At 29.7% G+C, this 17,343-nt stretch overlaps 2 protein-coding genes and 1 long non-coding RNA gene across 11 annotated transcripts; 2 read left to right on the top strand and 1 right to left on the bottom strand.

Annotated features, from left to right (window-relative positions):
* The first annotated feature begins 2,324 nt into the window (after nucleotides 1-2,324).
* Nucleotides 2,325-9,313, top strand: LOC122515047 (fatty acid-binding protein, muscle-like). 2 transcript variants are annotated; one of them, XM_043632204.1, is made up of 4 exons: nucleotides 2,325-2,397; nucleotides 2,463-2,674; nucleotides 8,106-8,377; nucleotides 8,656-9,313. In XM_043632204.1, the coding sequence occupies exons 2-4, from the start codon at nucleotides 2,596-2,598 to the stop codon at nucleotides 8,707-8,709; spliced, it is 405 nt and encodes a 134-aa protein (XP_043488139.1). In that variant the 5' UTR covers nucleotides 2,325-2,397; nucleotides 2,463-2,595; the 3' UTR covers nucleotides 8,710-9,313. The 2 variants fall into 2 exon arrangements, with proteins under 2 accessions (XP_043488139.1, XP_043488140.1); XM_043632205.1 differs by lacking the exons at nucleotides 2,325-2,397; nucleotides 2,463-2,674 and adding an exon at nucleotides 7,821-7,908.
* On the bottom strand, nucleotides 9,045-12,289 carry LOC122515045 (cell cycle checkpoint protein RAD1-like). Of its 8 annotated transcripts, none has more exons than XM_043632201.1 (7): nucleotides 11,126-11,604; nucleotides 10,796-11,027; nucleotides 10,485-10,729; nucleotides 10,186-10,410; nucleotides 9,911-10,105; nucleotides 9,548-9,823; nucleotides 9,045-9,285 (listed from the first exon to the last, which is right to left on the bottom strand). In XM_043632201.1, the coding sequence occupies exons 3-7, from the start codon at nucleotides 10,578-10,580 to the stop codon at nucleotides 9,250-9,252; spliced, it is 828 nt and encodes a 275-aa protein (XP_043488136.1). In that variant the 5' UTR covers nucleotides 10,581-10,729; nucleotides 10,796-11,027; nucleotides 11,126-11,604; the 3' UTR covers nucleotides 9,045-9,249. The 8 variants fall into 8 exon arrangements, with proteins under 8 accessions (XP_043488136.1, XP_043488135.1, XP_043488130.1 ...); XM_043632200.1 differs by lacking the exon at nucleotides 11,126-11,604 and adding exons at nucleotides 11,705-11,795; nucleotides 12,205-12,289 and having other exon boundaries at nucleotides 9,218-9,823; nucleotides 10,796-10,983; XM_043632195.1 differs by having other exon boundaries at nucleotides 9,218-9,823; nucleotides 11,126-11,395; nucleotides 11,520-11,588.
* Nucleotides 12,290-13,515: 1,226 nt separating this feature from the next.
* On the top strand, nucleotides 13,516-14,493 carry LOC122515215. The gene is made up of 3 exons (XR_006303235.1): nucleotides 13,516-14,035; nucleotides 14,182-14,305; nucleotides 14,452-14,493. It is a non-coding gene; the product is annotated as an uncharacterized LOC122515215 (long non-coding RNA).
* Nucleotides 14,494-17,343: the final 2,850 nt, after the last annotated feature.

Genomic DNA, 17,343 nt, shown 5'->3' with positions numbered 1-17,343 from the left:
TTTCGTGGACGAAAATACGTGCCGCTGCCACGTCGGCCCGTTTTAAACCGCGTCGTTGTTATCGACCGTTACGTGCCTCCTCCTAGTTATCACGGAATTGACGCAGAATGCCGGTAGTCCAACAACAATACCCACTTGTCGTATGCGGGATATAATACTTAATTTCAACCATATTTTTATATATTTCACCCACAAAATCTTACTTTATTTACATTGTAAACAGCTTACATATCTTTCGTCTACATAATAAATAAATTACAGTATTTTTTTGCAAAATTTAAGTTACCTTGAGATCAAGGCAATTGATAAAAAATCTCATTACCTCCTTTATATAACTGAATCTTTAAATATTTATGCTAAAATTACGACATTATTGCTGAATACAGGTGAACCATGTGCTACCAATGGTCGCTTGTCCAATAAGACATAAAATGTTTAATTATTTTCAATCACATTTTGATGATTCACTCATCAAATCGTATTTATTCTAGTTCTACTCTAAACACCTTTCATATCCTTCATGAACATGATAAATGCATTATTGTATTTTTCGCGAGAATGTAATTTACCTTGACATCAGTACAATTGACGAAAGATCTCATTAACGTCTTCATAAGATCCAATCGTCGAATATTTACGCTTAAGATCGCGTGTCTTAAGTATTCCGTGCAACGAGGTTGATTTAAGATCAAAAATGATCGTCAAACACGCAACCATCATCCTCGAAAACTTTTATTTTTATTAAAAATCGCGCCTTTTACGTAACAATTGAAAAATAATTCGTTATTATTCATAACCGTTCGAGTGCACCTTTTGTAAATGCATCGTATGCACTCGAAAGAACTCCACCAATAATCATCGTCGATTGAATTATTTAAACTTTGGAGGGATTGGTCAATAAAGCACGCGCCAGATTTCAACGGCCAATGAGAATCAAGTTTTCGTGTGGCGCGAGTAATTCTTCTCGCGTATCGTAGAATGCGTTATAGAAACGATGCGAAATTGCGTAGGTGAGGGAACAGCGAACGGATAGTAATAATTATGGAACAAACGCGTATGTGAAGTTCCTTGTTACTGCATCTCCGTTCCAACAACCATTAAGATGATCGTAATGTGATTGGTCACACGAGAAGCAGGAAAATTATTTGAATCTATTATGTTCAAAAGGAAAACGAAATTCATTCTTTTTCTCTCATTCTCTCTCTTCCATTTCTATTCTATTTTTGTATCAATAAATAATTTTATTCAAATATACCTGCCGTCTTGAAATGAATAAGCGCAATTGATAAAGTAAAATAATAATAGTCTTTTAACACTATGTTCCCATCGGAAAGAAAAATATACAAGTATAATACACTATTGCAATGCGTAGTAATTGAAAACCTATGAGAATAGATAGTATTACGTTCGTGCATATTATCAAATGCACGAGGTGTTTTACTTTCTATATCTTATCGGATTTAAACGCGTTGTAATCATAATAACAGATAAAAAAAGATATAACTATTGCCCCATACATTAGACGCCAGAAAGTAAACTTAACCGATAGGATAAATTACGGAAGTGACTGCTAAAAAATTATATCTTATTGTAAGTGTAAAAAAAATGTACTGCAACCGGTGTAAAAACGAAAAATGAAAGGTATAAGCTTGTAGAAAAAAAAAGAAACAAATAAATAAATACAAAAATGAGAATAAAAATATAAGAACAAAATAAAAAAAAAGTATAACGCTTCTAGGGTGACAATGAAAGGATGTAGAAAAGGCAAGGTGGCACAACCGTAAAATGAAGAGAGGGGCGTACCCCAAATACTACGAAAATAGGGGAAAAAAAGAGAAAGAGAGAGAGAGAGGAGACAGAAAGAATGGCAAAAAAAAAGAGAGAAAAGATGAGAGGGGTAGAATGGAATGAAAAAAGAGAGGGATAGTGAGTTGAAGAGAAAATAAAACTAATGAGGAATGAGAAAGAGAGAGGGAATGAGAGGGATAAAATGTGCGTGATGAAGAGAGTATTATTTGGTTATGTAGGAGTTTCGCGAGTGTGAGAACGAAAAGACAGAAAATCGTTTAAAGAGAAAGAGAGAGGGAGAAAAAGAGAGGGAGAGAATTTCAAATCATTTAAAAAGAAAGAGAGAGAGAGAGAGAGAGAGAGCAATTTGAAGGCAGGATACGAATCATAATGAAAGAAAAAGAGAGAAAGAGAGAGAGAGGTGGATATTTGGTGGGAGGGGATATTCGGTTTAGGGAGAGAAGAGGCAAAGGGTGCAGAGGGAAATAGGGTGGTTAAGAGGGGAGAAAGAGACGAAGTGAGAGAGAGAGAGAGATAGAAAGAGACACAGGATACGTCGTCGTAGTCGTAGTCGTCAGTCAGAACACGGTTCATCCTCCGTGGCAGTGGGTTCGTATCTTTAGCCTTCGATCCAATCTAACATCGTTTATTCCATTTATTCGTCTACCATCCAGGAAAGAGAAAACATCTCAGGTTATATCCACCCTGCGGTGTAACACGAGTGAGGTCCTGTCCTTCTTTACCCTATTTTTATTACGCGGTTTTGTTGCAAGTTCCTAGTTGCTGAGAGAGTATCGATCGCTCATCATGCCGGTTGAGGATTTTCTCGGAAAAAAATACAAGCTATCCAACAGCGAAAACTTCGATGATTTTATGAAAGCTCTTGGTACGTATAACGTCATTTATTTATTTAATTTTATATATTTAAACAAATTATTGTGAATTTGTGTGTAGAATTCTCATTCTATCTGATTTGTGCGAATATTACTGATTTCATGTATAGCTTGTTATCATAATGTATATGTGATTTTGGAAAAAGGGAGGGGAGAAGAAGATTAATCGATAAAGTTTATTTTGATATTACAATGACGTAATGAAAATTCTGTTAAATTTAAAATCATCCATTTTTTGACCTAAATATAATGTATCTAGGTAACTTTGGAAATGGATGGAAAGAGGGGAAGATAAATCAATAAATTTAGTTCTTTTATGGAAATAAAACTGATGGAATATTTTTAAAATTAGAAATCATTAATTTAAGTAATTTTTAAGTAAAATCTTTGACCTGGATATAGTTTACATATGTAACTTACAATTAGAAAAAAAAGGGAGTCAGAGAGAGAGAGGGGGGGTGGGGATGACAAATCGATAATTTAAATTCTGTAGTTATTGCGATATGAGGATAATAAATATAAATAATATCATATAAATATATTAAATAGAAAAATTGTCTTTAAAAATACACGTATCATAAATTTGAATTATTTTTAAATCAATTATTTTAAATAATTTGATAGTTCTCTAGTTCTATGTTATTACATCTTGACTTTCTAAAAAATTAAATATCATTTGATATATCGTTAAAAAAGAAAATTAATAATTAAAAATTCGATTACATAATTAAAAGTAAACAAACTATCTCGAATATTCAGCATTAAGTTATTCGATCGTATGTATTACGAATACAATTTATCTTACTGGAAAAAAATTGAAGAAAATAAGAAAAAAAAAATAACATTCTTATATGGCGTTTGTAAATTCTAGATGTTTACGTAGGGAAGATATTTAATGTCGCAACAGTTGATACTCTCTGTTAATGATGTAAGATAAACCGCAAGGTAGAGTAACACTAACATCGTACTTCTTATTCTATGCAAACTTTATCTATTATTAAGGATCATAATTCATATACGTGTATTTCCAGACAGTTTTTACCTTCCTAGTTCGAGATCATTACAATGAAACATTTTTATTTATTCTTTTTCTCATATTTAATAACACCTTGTATGTATTGATGGGTTCAATAAAAACCGATATCTTAAATAACTTCTTTCCTATAAGTAGTCATTTAAAATACAATGTTTATATCGATTATGTACCATTTGAATTTCTATTGTTTTGGATAAAAAATTCCTTCGTATTTAAATGCGAAAGTGAAACAAATTCTTTATTTTTCTTTTTTCATATTTTATATGTGGCTTTCTCTAAATGATTTTAAATTATTTTGTGCTCTAATTACTATTGATTCCTTATCTGATATTGGCATAGATCAATAATATTTGAATTCTAATTTTATTTTATCTCGTTTGGGCGAAAATAATTTATATATTTAACAGACAATTTATATCATTTTATATCATGCATATTTATTATTTTTTTCTTATCGTATCAACTTAAGGTCATATTAAAAATGTCACCAAATTGATGACAAAATGAAATTTAAAAAAATATTTGAAATATGCATTAACTTCCAAAAATAACTCTTAATATCTATAAAAACAAAAAAAAAAGAGAAATAATAAGATATAAATAACATGTATTTTTTAGATGCATCAAGTTTTAAAAAACGTTTGCTGATATAACCAATGAGTGATGAATTATTATACTTATAATTAAATAGTAATTTCTATTTAGTCTCCTATTTTTTTTTTTTGTAACGTTGTCGAATAAAAAGATAAATCGTATAGACAGATAATATAATTGTATAGTCAACCATTCTAATAGGAAGAACAAAAGTGTTTAAATATTAGAACAATCACTTTTTTAATACTAAACTTCATTTGTTTTTACTTAATTGCGATTGTTACAACGCACATATTTATAGCAACATGATCATAAATTATAATAAAAATGCATTCAATCAAATAGAGGAAATAATGAACAGTGTTTAATCATGAATGTGTATGCATGCCTGTGTGTACTACATATGTAAAATTATATTTATGTGATAGAATAAGGCATCTGTTACTAGAGACCATTTCAACGCGTGACAGTTAAACATTTAACATACCAATTATAATATTTAGCAATAATATTGTAATGAAAACAGATTTTGCCCTAAAGTTTTAATTAATTTATCTTATCTTTTTATTCGACATATATATATAATTAATAAAACTACTAGCAAAAACCTGAAATTATTAATCTTTTAGATTATACAAGTTATAACAAAATAATTACAGGATACGATAATTAGTTTTTTCTCAATGTATTTTTTTACCGATAATAATAATCAAACTAATCTAATTGACAAATTATTTATTATCATTGATGTATCTTTTATCCTTGATAATTGAAACTAAGAAAAGCTAGACAGAGGATTATAAAGAATATCGAATTAAAACATGCTGTTCGTGAAAGAATTCAAATCAATGCATTGACAATGAATGCATTATGCGTTGAGAAGTTAGAGAGTGAGAGAGATTGAACACACACGGGAACATTCGACGAAGCATTCGAAAGACGAATAAGATAATCAATTTTAATACGTTAAACTATGCTCTCGTCTTTCGTACAACGACCTGACCTCATGTTTAATTCCCACCATTTCGTCCGCCATGATGAATGCTGCATAGTCTGATTGTGCTTCAATTTAGTACTTGAATTAATTTATCAAGGAAGATTAATAAATCGCAATTGCTGGTCGAATCGTTGCTGGTAACTTGTTTCATGTATATACTTATATATACATACGTATATAATACTTATATATATAAGTATATAAGTACTTATATACGTATCTGCAATGAGAAACAATAATGATTGCTGGTAGACGGAGAATACTTGTTCCATCATTTCTAAATTGTTCTTTTATTAACACTAGAACTACCAATAATTTATATACGCCTATTTTTACCAGACCAATCAAAATGATTGATTTCGATATATTTTAGTATTGTATACTATGCTACAAACGTACTATTGTATAATTAAATACTTAATTTATAATAACAATTGTCTCCTGGTATCTAGATCTTTAACTTATTCAAATAGAAAATAATTTAAAAGAAATTTCAAAACGCTAATCTAACGATCATCATTATTTAATAATAAAATAACACTTTAAAATCAATTAATAAACTGCTTATTATCTTGACAAATTAGTATTATCTCTTAATAGATAAAAATGAAAAGAAAGGATACTCGTCGTATCGAACGTTCAAACAATAACAAATTCAATTTGTAATTCAAACAATATAAATCTTTGATCGTTTATATGATAAATGATTATGACGAGTAGAAAATAAAGTAATCTCTATGAATAGCTCTAAATTAAAACAAAAAATTAAATTATTTATATCAAAACAAAAAGAACTTCGATCGTTCGACACGCCTCATCGTTTCTATTTTTATATCTTTCTCCTCTCTCTCTCTCTCTCTTTCTTTCTATTTGGCGCAATTCATTGTCAGATGTACAAAGTGCAAAGTGCTAAGTCAGGGTCTAGCCAAGTGAGACTTTGAACTTGTATAATCTGCCATCGAATTTTACATTTCAAAATTGTGTCAATGCAAAATCTTTTTTTTTTTAATAAACAATTACTTCAACAATTTTTATATTAATAAATTAATACTATTTTTAATCTTTTCTAATCTAGAGGTACCATTAAATAAACGAATCGACTAAAAACTATTCATACCAATTGAACAAATTCCCATTAAATATCTTATTGCTTATTTTTATTTTACCGGATATTGTTCATTTACTCTTTAATATCTCTCTCTTATGAAATATTGTTCATTTACCCTAGTATTTTAGCGGGTACTCAACAACCCAACGAGTCGAGTAGCAACAGCAGTAAAATTGAGCTTAAATGATGTTCAATAAATCTTCAACGAGAAGTCACTGCCCTCCTCGTTTTACTTTTACTAACGTCCTCTCTCTGTCTCTCTCTCTTTCTCTCTCTTACGATGAGACTTTCACTGAGAACAAACAAAAAAATTGATGCACTTCGGCCTCGTAAAACAATAGCAAGTGACTTTCTATTGGGTTGGCAACTAAGCGAGTGCGGTTATTTTAACAAAAACCTATATATGTACCTGTATATTTACAGGGGGGAGGAAGGGAAACAATTACTCGAGTAAAATTGAATTTTTCCTACACACACGTTCTTATTTTTTTTTCTTATTTTCTTCTACACTCTCGAACGAATAAAACGAAATAAATAGATAGATAGAATATTATTATTTAAAAAAGGATAGTCATTTCCTATAATATATCACGTGTTAATAATTAATTATATTACGATCATATTATATCCGCTGGCGGCCACTTCCCAGTAGGTTTTTGTTCAAATAAACACCCTCGCTTAGTTGAAAACCCGATAAATCGGCATACCGAAAAATTAAATAGATAGATAGATAAAAAGAAAGAGAGAGAAAGAGAGGTCCCCCGGGGACCTGTAGGTTTTTATTAAAGTAATCACACTCACTTAGTTGCCAACCCAATATAATAACTTTTTCAGATTTAATATTATAATATATGATTTAAATCAGACGATCTAACTATGATGTAATATCAAAATAAAGAAAATTTATTATCGTTCATTAGATATCATAGAATTCGAAGAATTGACTTCATATAAATTTAAATCCATAGTTTTTTAATGGCTAGAAATATTTCAATGTCAACTGGACTATTCTATTTATTTATAGTGCAACTTCCTATTCAATCGATCCGAAACTCGTCTAACACGTATTATTGCCATTTACAATGTTAAAACATTCTACCGAGGATTTTTTTATCATTCTTACACAATCTCTACGCTGTGTATTATTCTCAATCGTTAACACCGTGATCGGTCAAACTACAAAGTTTAAATCCAGAATTTATCAGCAGTTTTAATTATCCATTGTGGGAGTGATAAGGGCAAAGTTAAAAGATTACGATTATCGCATAATCTAGACATATTAATTATAAACGTTCGCGAAATTGATCTTTAGTTTCACGACGAGAATCCAATCGTTTACATATCGCTCTTATTACCGGCTATCATTTTTACAAATTAACATTTTTACAAATTAACATTTTTACAAATTAAAAGAAAGAAATGGAAGGTATTTTGGGAAAACGTTACAAGCTTCAATCTAGCGAAAAATTTGATGAATATATGAAAGCGTTAGGTGAGAAATAATACGGTTTAATTATAATTAAGAATAAACTATTTTTAATTTAAATGATTAGAAAATGGGTCTATCTTGAAATCCATTCATTTGGATATATACTAATTTTGATTTCTATTAGTTAGATGTATGTCATCGTTGATTTTAATTATTTTGGTGTACAAGAATTATTTGAATAATTAAATATTTAATTACAGGTGTCAGTCTAGTAACAAGGAAAATGGGTGCCAGTGTGAATCCAGTCGTAGAACTTACTGAAAGTGACGGAACATATACTTTGAAAACTAACAGCCCTTTCAAAAATTCCGAAATTAAGTTCAAACTTGGTGAGGAATTTGAAGAGGAGACACCCGATGGTAGGAAAGTGAAGAGTGTTTGCACTTTGGACGGCAACAAGCTCTTGCACATACAAAAAGGAGAAAAAGAAACCACGATCGAAAGAGAATTCTCGGCGACAGAAATGAAAGCGGTAAATATCTCCTTTTCCTAAAGGAAATGCAATAAAAACTATCGATGGTTTAAATATACTTGTTTATACCATAAGTGATTTAATGATAATAGAAATATTGTCTTCGAAATGCAATACGTGTTAAAACACAACACACGCGCGAACAAAAATAAAATTATTTCGGGTAATTTAAAATAGATATTAAAAATAATTTGAAAAATTCTATAAGAAATTATTTAAAATTTCTCTAAATAATAAAATCGAAAATTGTGAAATCTATTTTTCTTTTTTTGTTACAGGTAATGAAGGTTGATGATATAGTCTGCACCAGAGTGTACACCGTTCAGAACTAATATTCTTACGGAATGTCTAAGAAAACTTGGCTGCCCGATTCATACTCTAAACATATTAAGAATTTTACTCATAAAAAAAGCTTCAAATATATATAGGAGATTAAAACTTCTATTTATCCTTTAAGCAATTCAGAAAAAAAAAACAATTTTCCAAAAGTTCATCTATTATATTATAATGCTAAAAGTTATCTTTTGATAATTAACAACGATATCTACCTTTGAAATTACATGCAAGTATGTAGAGCTGATATGATATTAAAGAAACTTTACTCATTTGATAACAAATGCAAATTTTTGCATAAACTTAAAGAACTACAAAAAAAAATAGCCCAATATTATTACTAATCGTTTAATGTCTTTAGCACAAAGTAATCAAATCATTTATTTTGCCACATATTATATGTTTATAAGAAATTGTCATTGTTTTTTCTACCAATAAAAAATATTACTTTAAAAAAGCTATTTTGTTATCTTCCTTATACATGTATAAAATAATATATATTATATATAAAAATAAAAAAAAGGAATCCTTTATTAATATCACTCTTGTTTATCCACATCTATTACTGGAGAAATCTATAAAAAGAATTAAAGCATATTTATATAAAAAAAAAAATAATTATTTATATCTACATCTATTATATTAATCCCTCGCACTATAACAACGCGTGAGACTCATGGTACATTTTACAGCTCTAATATGAAAAACATGGATCCTACTTGTAATGAATCTTAAAAATCAAACAAATGAAACATAAAATAAAGTATAGAATACGGTACACAACTTCACATGTTAAATCATAGTGCAAAGATTTAATCTAATAAGAATTTTTCTTACATAATACTCGACGTAAGAAACACTGCCTTCATCAGTTTTGATCATGTACTGAAAACATAATAATCCACAAGTGTCCGTTCTTAAAGACACTTTATAAGCGGAAGATAATGCTTTCATTGCTGGCTTAATATGTGCTAACTTATATTTAGTTGTAGCCGCAGTATTACATTTAAAATTTTCTATCAGATCTCCATCATGAGGTAGTTCGATATGACATATGCCAGCTAATCCATTAGTGCTTATTCTAAAGAACGGTTCCTCAGGAGACAATAATAACTAAGATCATAAAATATTAGTATTCTAATTTTTTAGATTAAAACAAATCACTTCATACAATTGTGAACCTCTATCCATATAATTTACCTCTACTATCTCACTCGTTGGATCAAGCTCATTCAAAATATCCTTTAATAATTCTGTTTTTAACACGACTCTACTATAAACGTTCTCTTCTTCTAAATGAAAATCTAATAAACCTTCTGGATTCTGAGTTTTCAACGAACAATCTGTTATAACACCATTTTCTTCAATAAGTATGCTCAATGGATTACCAATACCCTGGATAAATTAAAATAATGTAACTATCAATTACTATGAAAGAATACATTTTTCTATATTTCCAAGAAATTATTTCATACTTTATAAAAAAGTTCTATGGCAACGTAGCTTCCTGGTATATTTATATTACTCCAGAACATACAAAGACACTCGACGAGACAATTTAAATTTATTTTAAAAATAAGGTCCTCTTTTAAATAATATTCTACAAAAAGAGGTCTTGAAATGTAAGCATTTGCTTGCATACATTTGGCATCTTCAACAGTTATTTTTAATCCGTTTTCTGTAGCAAAACATGTGGCAGTCTAAACACAAATATAAGAAATAATCTAGACTCAAAGATTGTATCTACAAACAAGATATATACGTATATATTTACCTCTTTGAAATTTACTGCTTTTAATAAATTAACTACTGTCTTAAGATTACCTAATTTAGCCATTAATTTATAGTCATCGATATTAACTGTCTGCATGATTACAAAAAGATTGACACAATAAAAAATGTTGAAATTGTTGCGAGGTAATTTGTTGATACAATAATTTTTCCTTATCGATTGTAGCTAACCAACTGGCTAAAACGTGTTTACAAGTAAATATTACTCTATTATCTATTACTTGATTCCTAAAATAAAGATAAGAGATAAAGATAATCCCATTACGATATTCAATCATATAATAGGTATTATACCTGAACGAAAGACATGTACAAAAATTGATTTCAGGGAAAAGCGTATATATGGATCCTGAAAAACCTTTTACTTGTAACAGCCAACGAGCATTATTTCTATTATAGCGGTCTCCTTTAACGATTGGTGTCGATGGAGAGATATGTGTTACACGTCTTTCTTCGTACAACTCTAATGCCCTTTCAAACACCTCACCAAAAACATTATATAAATTTAATAAAATTTTATCTGAAACTTTTTATTATCATTTAAATTATATTTATTATAAAAATTAAATTAAAAAAAATAACTTTTTGTTTAATTTCTAATATTTTAATTTGTAAAACACTTACATTTTCCACTCTTTTCAAAATCTTCGACTGATTCTTTTAACAAATGATCTACAATTTCATTATATTTTACACTATATGGGTTAGGTGTAAAATCTTTTATCAATGGTTTTTTATCAGAATCCATTAAATGAACTTTTTATATAAATAATAAACTATTAAACAATACTTTTTATAAATGAACATTAATAATGTTATACTTAAAATTCTGATCATTTATAGAGCTCTTAACAGTTTGAAATACATAACAAGAGATTGAAAATGACATCTAACCTATAAATGCAACACAACAATTTAATACTATCTTCTACAGAACCAATGATATAACAAGATGCCAAATATTATAATAAAAGTATCAATTCGATACAAAAATAATTAATATTCCTAATAAACGTACTCACTATCAGCAAACTCAATAAAAAATAGTTTATAAAATATATCAATTACTGAGAAAATTAATTTCCCCTTCTTCTCTCTCTCTCTCTCTCTCTCTCTTTCTCTCTCTCTCTCTCTCTCTTTCTCTCTACCTCTTTCTCTTTTTATTATGCTTTGCTGTATTATTAAAAAAAGAGATAGGCGTACCTGTATGCAACGTATGCAACGAAGAAAAAAATAATAAAGACAATCATAAAGTTGGATGTTTTCGTGCTATACTCTTCCAATGCTTAGAAATCTGTGAAAAATAAGATTACATTAGTATTAAATAAGGAAAATTAAGTTTATGAGTATGCACATATATGCATACATATACATGTGTTATAAATTACCCATAATGCATCTAGATGCATATATATATTTGTTAAAAAATTATTCGTTAGAATATCAGTAAAAACTAAAATTAGTATTATCTTATCATGAAAATAAAGATGCAACATCAAAAAATATGTTTTTTTTTTATATCACGTTAATGAACTTGGCGGAACACCGGAATAAAAAAATATTTTATCTTATAATCTCTCTCTCTCTCTCTCTCCCTCTCGACAATATCTTTATTTGATAACACGGTTTGCGTGAAAATTATGTATGCAGCTATCAATTAATATGTAATTTAAAGGTGCATATTAGAAAAAACTATTAATTACCTGAAAGTAATTACAGCGAAGCACTTCACATTCCACCAAAGCACAAGAAACAAATGACAAACGAAATCATTTTCGCGGGGTGGCGCATGCGCATTACAATATCCTCACGAAAGACAAACGAGACTTTTCGCGGGTTAGCGCATGCGCATTACACCATCCTCGATGTATTCGTAGTAGGATAAACTAAACAAGTTTTTGTTTACAACTAGTGAATAGATATAAATACAAAGAGAGATAGACGTTGTAGGACAAAGGCACATAGAAAAGTACACATAGAAAAACATTTCCAACGACTAGCTAAGGTAAATAGGAGGGGAGAGGTGGCTTATACATACCGTACATCACATTTAGTTTTCGGACGGCGTCGAGGCAAGTCGAAACAGGTTACGCTATGTGTAAGAGTTTATTATTGCGTAATTAAATAATATTTTATTATCATAATTAAATAATTTTTATAAACTAATCAAATCTCATTTGATTTACAGGTTCATACAATCATTATCGATGACGTGAATGTCTTGAAATTAGGTAAGAAGATTTGTAATTAGAATTATAACATCTTATATTTTTTTATGGTTTCACAAACATTTTTACCATAATCTTTTATTCTTTTTATAGTTTTAGAAAGACGTATGCAATGGTCCCGTTCTTCCCATCGTTTCAAAAAGACGTTCACCATCGTTCCATGGAAATCATACTAATCAATGGTAGTACATACAATTGCGTACAGACGTGCAAGTATATTTCTTTTTTTCTTTTCTTTAATTTTAGAAATGCATTAATTTCCAAATGGATCTCCGACGCAGCAACCTCCCAGTGGTGAGATCCGGTAACCGATATTGCTTACGGTGTCCATAGAATTTGTATGGTGCAACGTAAGCACTGTCGGGCCAATGGCTGACGTTCGGTGCATTAGAAAATTTTAACTTCTCGTTTCGTTAATTATTTATAATATCAATCAAATGATTTATTGAATTAATTATTTAATTACGCGTTGCAATTGTTGTTTAAATTTTATTCATTTAAATTCATTTTATTTCTTATGGTATTAAATTCATATAAATAATTCAAGACACGTTCAATCGATTCTAATTAATTGTTCAAATGATTATTTATAAATATTGTACCTTGTTTAGTTTTACATTAATGCTATATCTATTCTTTCCTATAGGTATTAACGCAATTAGCATACTTCTGTAAAAATAACCCTAACGCGATTAAATTTATTCTTTGAAAGATAGAATGCAACGCGATATTTGTTCGTTTGTATTTTATCTTATATTTTTTTATGTAGCTTACAAGTTTGTGGTTGCATCTTTTGAATAATATTTTTTATTAATAATTAAAGCATACAAAAAATAGTAGCACGATTCTAGAATTTTTGGAATACGTAGTTTAAATAATTGAATTATAAAATGATTAATATATTTTTTATTAGTAACATAATAAATAAACAGAAGTACGCTACGACTTGCTTTAACTAAACTTTGATTTTCAGAGCTTCAGTTGCGATTGCGGGCAATGCAATCTTAGAATCAGTGTTCGTTTTAAAAAATGTTGCATTTTTTGTATGCAATCGCATAGATTGCTTTAAAAGTAATTCAATCGTAATATTTAAAATCAATGCAAGAATTTGTTAAAATATTCTTGTTAAAAAAACAATTTGTTCGGTACGCGATTAGAATCATTAACACACTTTCGGCCAATTCGGTAGAAGAGGATTTGCGTTTCGATTAAAATATTGTCATGGTCGAAAGTGTGAATTAACATCTTTATTTCTTCTGGATCATCTTTATCAACGAACCTGGGGCTTCGTCTGGATAAATCAACGGTTAGTATTATTTTCTAATCTTAATTATTACTTCTCATACATTCATTTTTTAAATCATGATTGTTTTTATTCATGTTTTTCATTCATGAAAAATCTTTGGAATGATATGAAACATAATTAATTTTATTTTTTATTTTTAATTACAGATTACTCATCAATTCAACGATTCAACGATTGAACGATACATCCAATTTAAATCAACTTCACATCTTTATTTCTTCTGGATCATCTTTATCAACGAACCTGGGGCTTCGTCTGGATAAATCAACGGTTAGTATTATTTTCTAATCTTAATTATTACTTCTCATACATTCATTTTTTAAATCATGATTGTTTTTATTCATGTTTTTCATTCATGAAAAATCTTTTGAATGATATGAAACATAATTAATTTTATTTTGTATTTTTAATTATAGTTTACTCATCAATTCATCGATTCATCGATTCAACGATTCAACGATTCAACGATTCAACGATTCAACGATTCAACGATTCATCGATTCAACGATTCAACGATTCAACGATTCAACGATTCAACGATTCATCGATTCAACGATTCAACGATTCAACGATTCATCGATTCATCGATTCAACAATTCATCGATTTAACAATTCATCCAATTTAAATCAACTTCACGACATCGTTCAACCAACAGCGAGGGGGACGAGTGTTTTGGAGCCATCGCAGAACTTCTACTGCCAATTGTTCAGTTTCATTTTTTATTTTATTTTTATGGTAACAATTGGTAACGAGTGAGTGAACAAATTTAAAGTTCCTCCAGTGATCCATCATGCCGAGGATGAAAGGTCCAATATCGGCACGGGTTCCTGGTTGTATTCGTAGATGTGTTTTGTCCGAAACGAGCATAAGCGACCGTGAGTAAAATCTTTGATTTTGCTCACGAGTGATTCCCAATATATGTGATTTTTATACATGTGATTTATTTAGATCAGGCCAGGGTCTTCTTGTTTCATCGGTTTCAATTCACTTAATTAACATTGCAATTAATTATTGTACTTATTTTTTTTTCTTTACGTATTTAATCGTGTTAGTAATGGTGAAATCGAGCATTAATTTACTCGATTTCGTGCCAATAAAAAGCATATAAAAATTGTTTTATATGCATTGCTTCGTAATTAGTTTTTCAATTGTGATTAGATTTTCAATAATGATCAGTTTTTTTAAATCGTGATTAGTTTTTCAAATCGTGATTAGTTTTTCAAATCGTAATTTACTTCAATATATCGATACTTCGATATTATTATCAATAAATGAGCAAGAAGACAAACAAAATTCGCGACCGGATAGATTCTGGCAATTAAGTGGTGGTTTAAAACCCAGTTCTTTAATTAGAACAGCCATTTAGTGAAAGAGTCGTCCGAGGTTTTTAAGAAATATCCATCTTTTGTCACCGTTAGAATCACTCTACACTGCACTACCTCGAAACAGTTATATATTAACAAATATAAAACGTTTCTTATGGGGTATTTTTTTTTTTTTCATTCACTTGCTTAAGTCATTATTCACCAAATGACTTGTAGAGTCCTTAATCCGTTTAGATGAATTTTTATAAAAATGTTTTTTCATGTATGTTAATTATGTTTTATTAGATCAGGATTTTCAGCCTAATATACTAATTCCCCTTTTCTCCCCCCTATGCTCTCTTCGTTCTCATCGATGCGTGTTGCCCAGGTGTTACACGTATGGGTGAGAAAAAGTTTGCATGGGTTTTAGTTTTTAAGTTTTCCTCCTTTGGCGGCTGTCATTGTGTTAGTGATTGCACGATGTACTTTACACCAGTGTGCGCGTATCAGGTAGTGTGTACTGTACATCGTTTCGCGAAAGTTTTTTATTAATACATCATTCAATATTTAAATAAATACTTGTACAGTCACGTGTGATATATGTACTTGTATTTTTATACTTATATTAAATTTTTCTCATTTTTTTTTCCGAATCGTTTTGAGTAGTAGAGTTTTCACATTTATTTGTGGAAATTTAACAATACTTGTATCATATTAGTATGCAGATATATACTAGTATGTACCAGTATTTTTGCATTAGTTATTATTGCAATAATCACTAGCCTTGGCAGACGATTACAGCATGGGGTACGTAACCTTTTAGAATATAAGTTTAGAAAACGTGGTTGAACTAGGGTGTCGGAGGTGCCCCGGGGCATGCTCTCTAGTTTAGGTTTTTTGCACCCTGGTGGTATGTGAGTAACAGATCCAGCGTGGAATGATTGTGTTGGTGTGTCTGTTTGCACTTTTAAATATAGGTTGATAGGCAGGCAGGTAGCATACTTTTCTGAGTGTATGTGTAAACTTTAATTTTAAGTAGGTAAGGACCGGGTACGGCAAAAGGTTTGCTTCCATTCAGGGTGGACATTCCTGCCTCCGGGGTTTCGGCTAAGTGTCAGCAAATTTTGTACACTTTTCATTATTCCTTTTCTTTCCATTTTTTTGCTGATACTATGCATTAAGTTAAGATGATTGTATCAAGCAGTTCAAAAATACTTTGCAACCAATGAGAACATTAGATAGATCACCCAATATCTTTTGAACTTAGCAAAGGATTTTGAATTAGTTTTGATACTTAGTTTTTTAAGTATATTAACACTTGCACTTCGCGATTTTTAGCAATATATTTCTTAATGTTAGAAATAACATATACCCATTCGAATAAAATGAGATTATTACAATTGTTGTAATTTTTTCTTTTTATCGAAACATTTTCACCTTTAATGTGCAACGTGTTAATCCTAGTTTGTAATAGGTTCATCATTCAGAAAAAAATATATCTGCTGGAGCATTCGATTAAATGTGCTTGTGTAGTTGCGTACGATCGGTGAATTCTTTCGAGTTCATTGATCGTCCACAGGCTAGTATAATTACTTTACGGAATAAATTCAATATTTTTTCACTCTTGTACACATTTATTTTTTTTTAATTTTTTTTTACAAATAAGTAAGTAAATAAAATTTGTGTTAGAAAAAATCGAGACGCACTCAGGTAGGAACGCAGTTGAGTTTGCGTGTTGGGATTCGTCAGTGGCGTTTGGGATGATGCATTCATGAACTTTGTCATATTTCAGTGGTTATATTATTTAGAATAAATCGATACTGTACGTTGCAAGCTCTTACCTCTCGTTAGGTTAAGTAAGAATAAAAACAAAAATAAAAACAAACAAAAACAAAAAAAAAATACCAGCGTAAAAACCTGCGGAAATAAAATTACTAATAACTGTGTTGATTCCTTCCCAATTTTCTTTCAGCTTAATATCAAATGCGTCTCGTACAATAGAA

Source organism: Polistes fuscatus, unplaced genomic scaffold (genome assembly GCF_010416935.1).
Source record: "Polistes fuscatus isolate 324 unplaced genomic scaffold, CU_Pfus_HIC Scaffold17, whole genome shotgun sequence".
Taxonomy (NCBI): Eukaryota; Metazoa; Arthropoda; class Insecta; order Hymenoptera; family Vespidae; genus Polistes; species Polistes fuscatus.
This window is presented reverse-complemented; position numbering and strand designations above follow the sequence as displayed.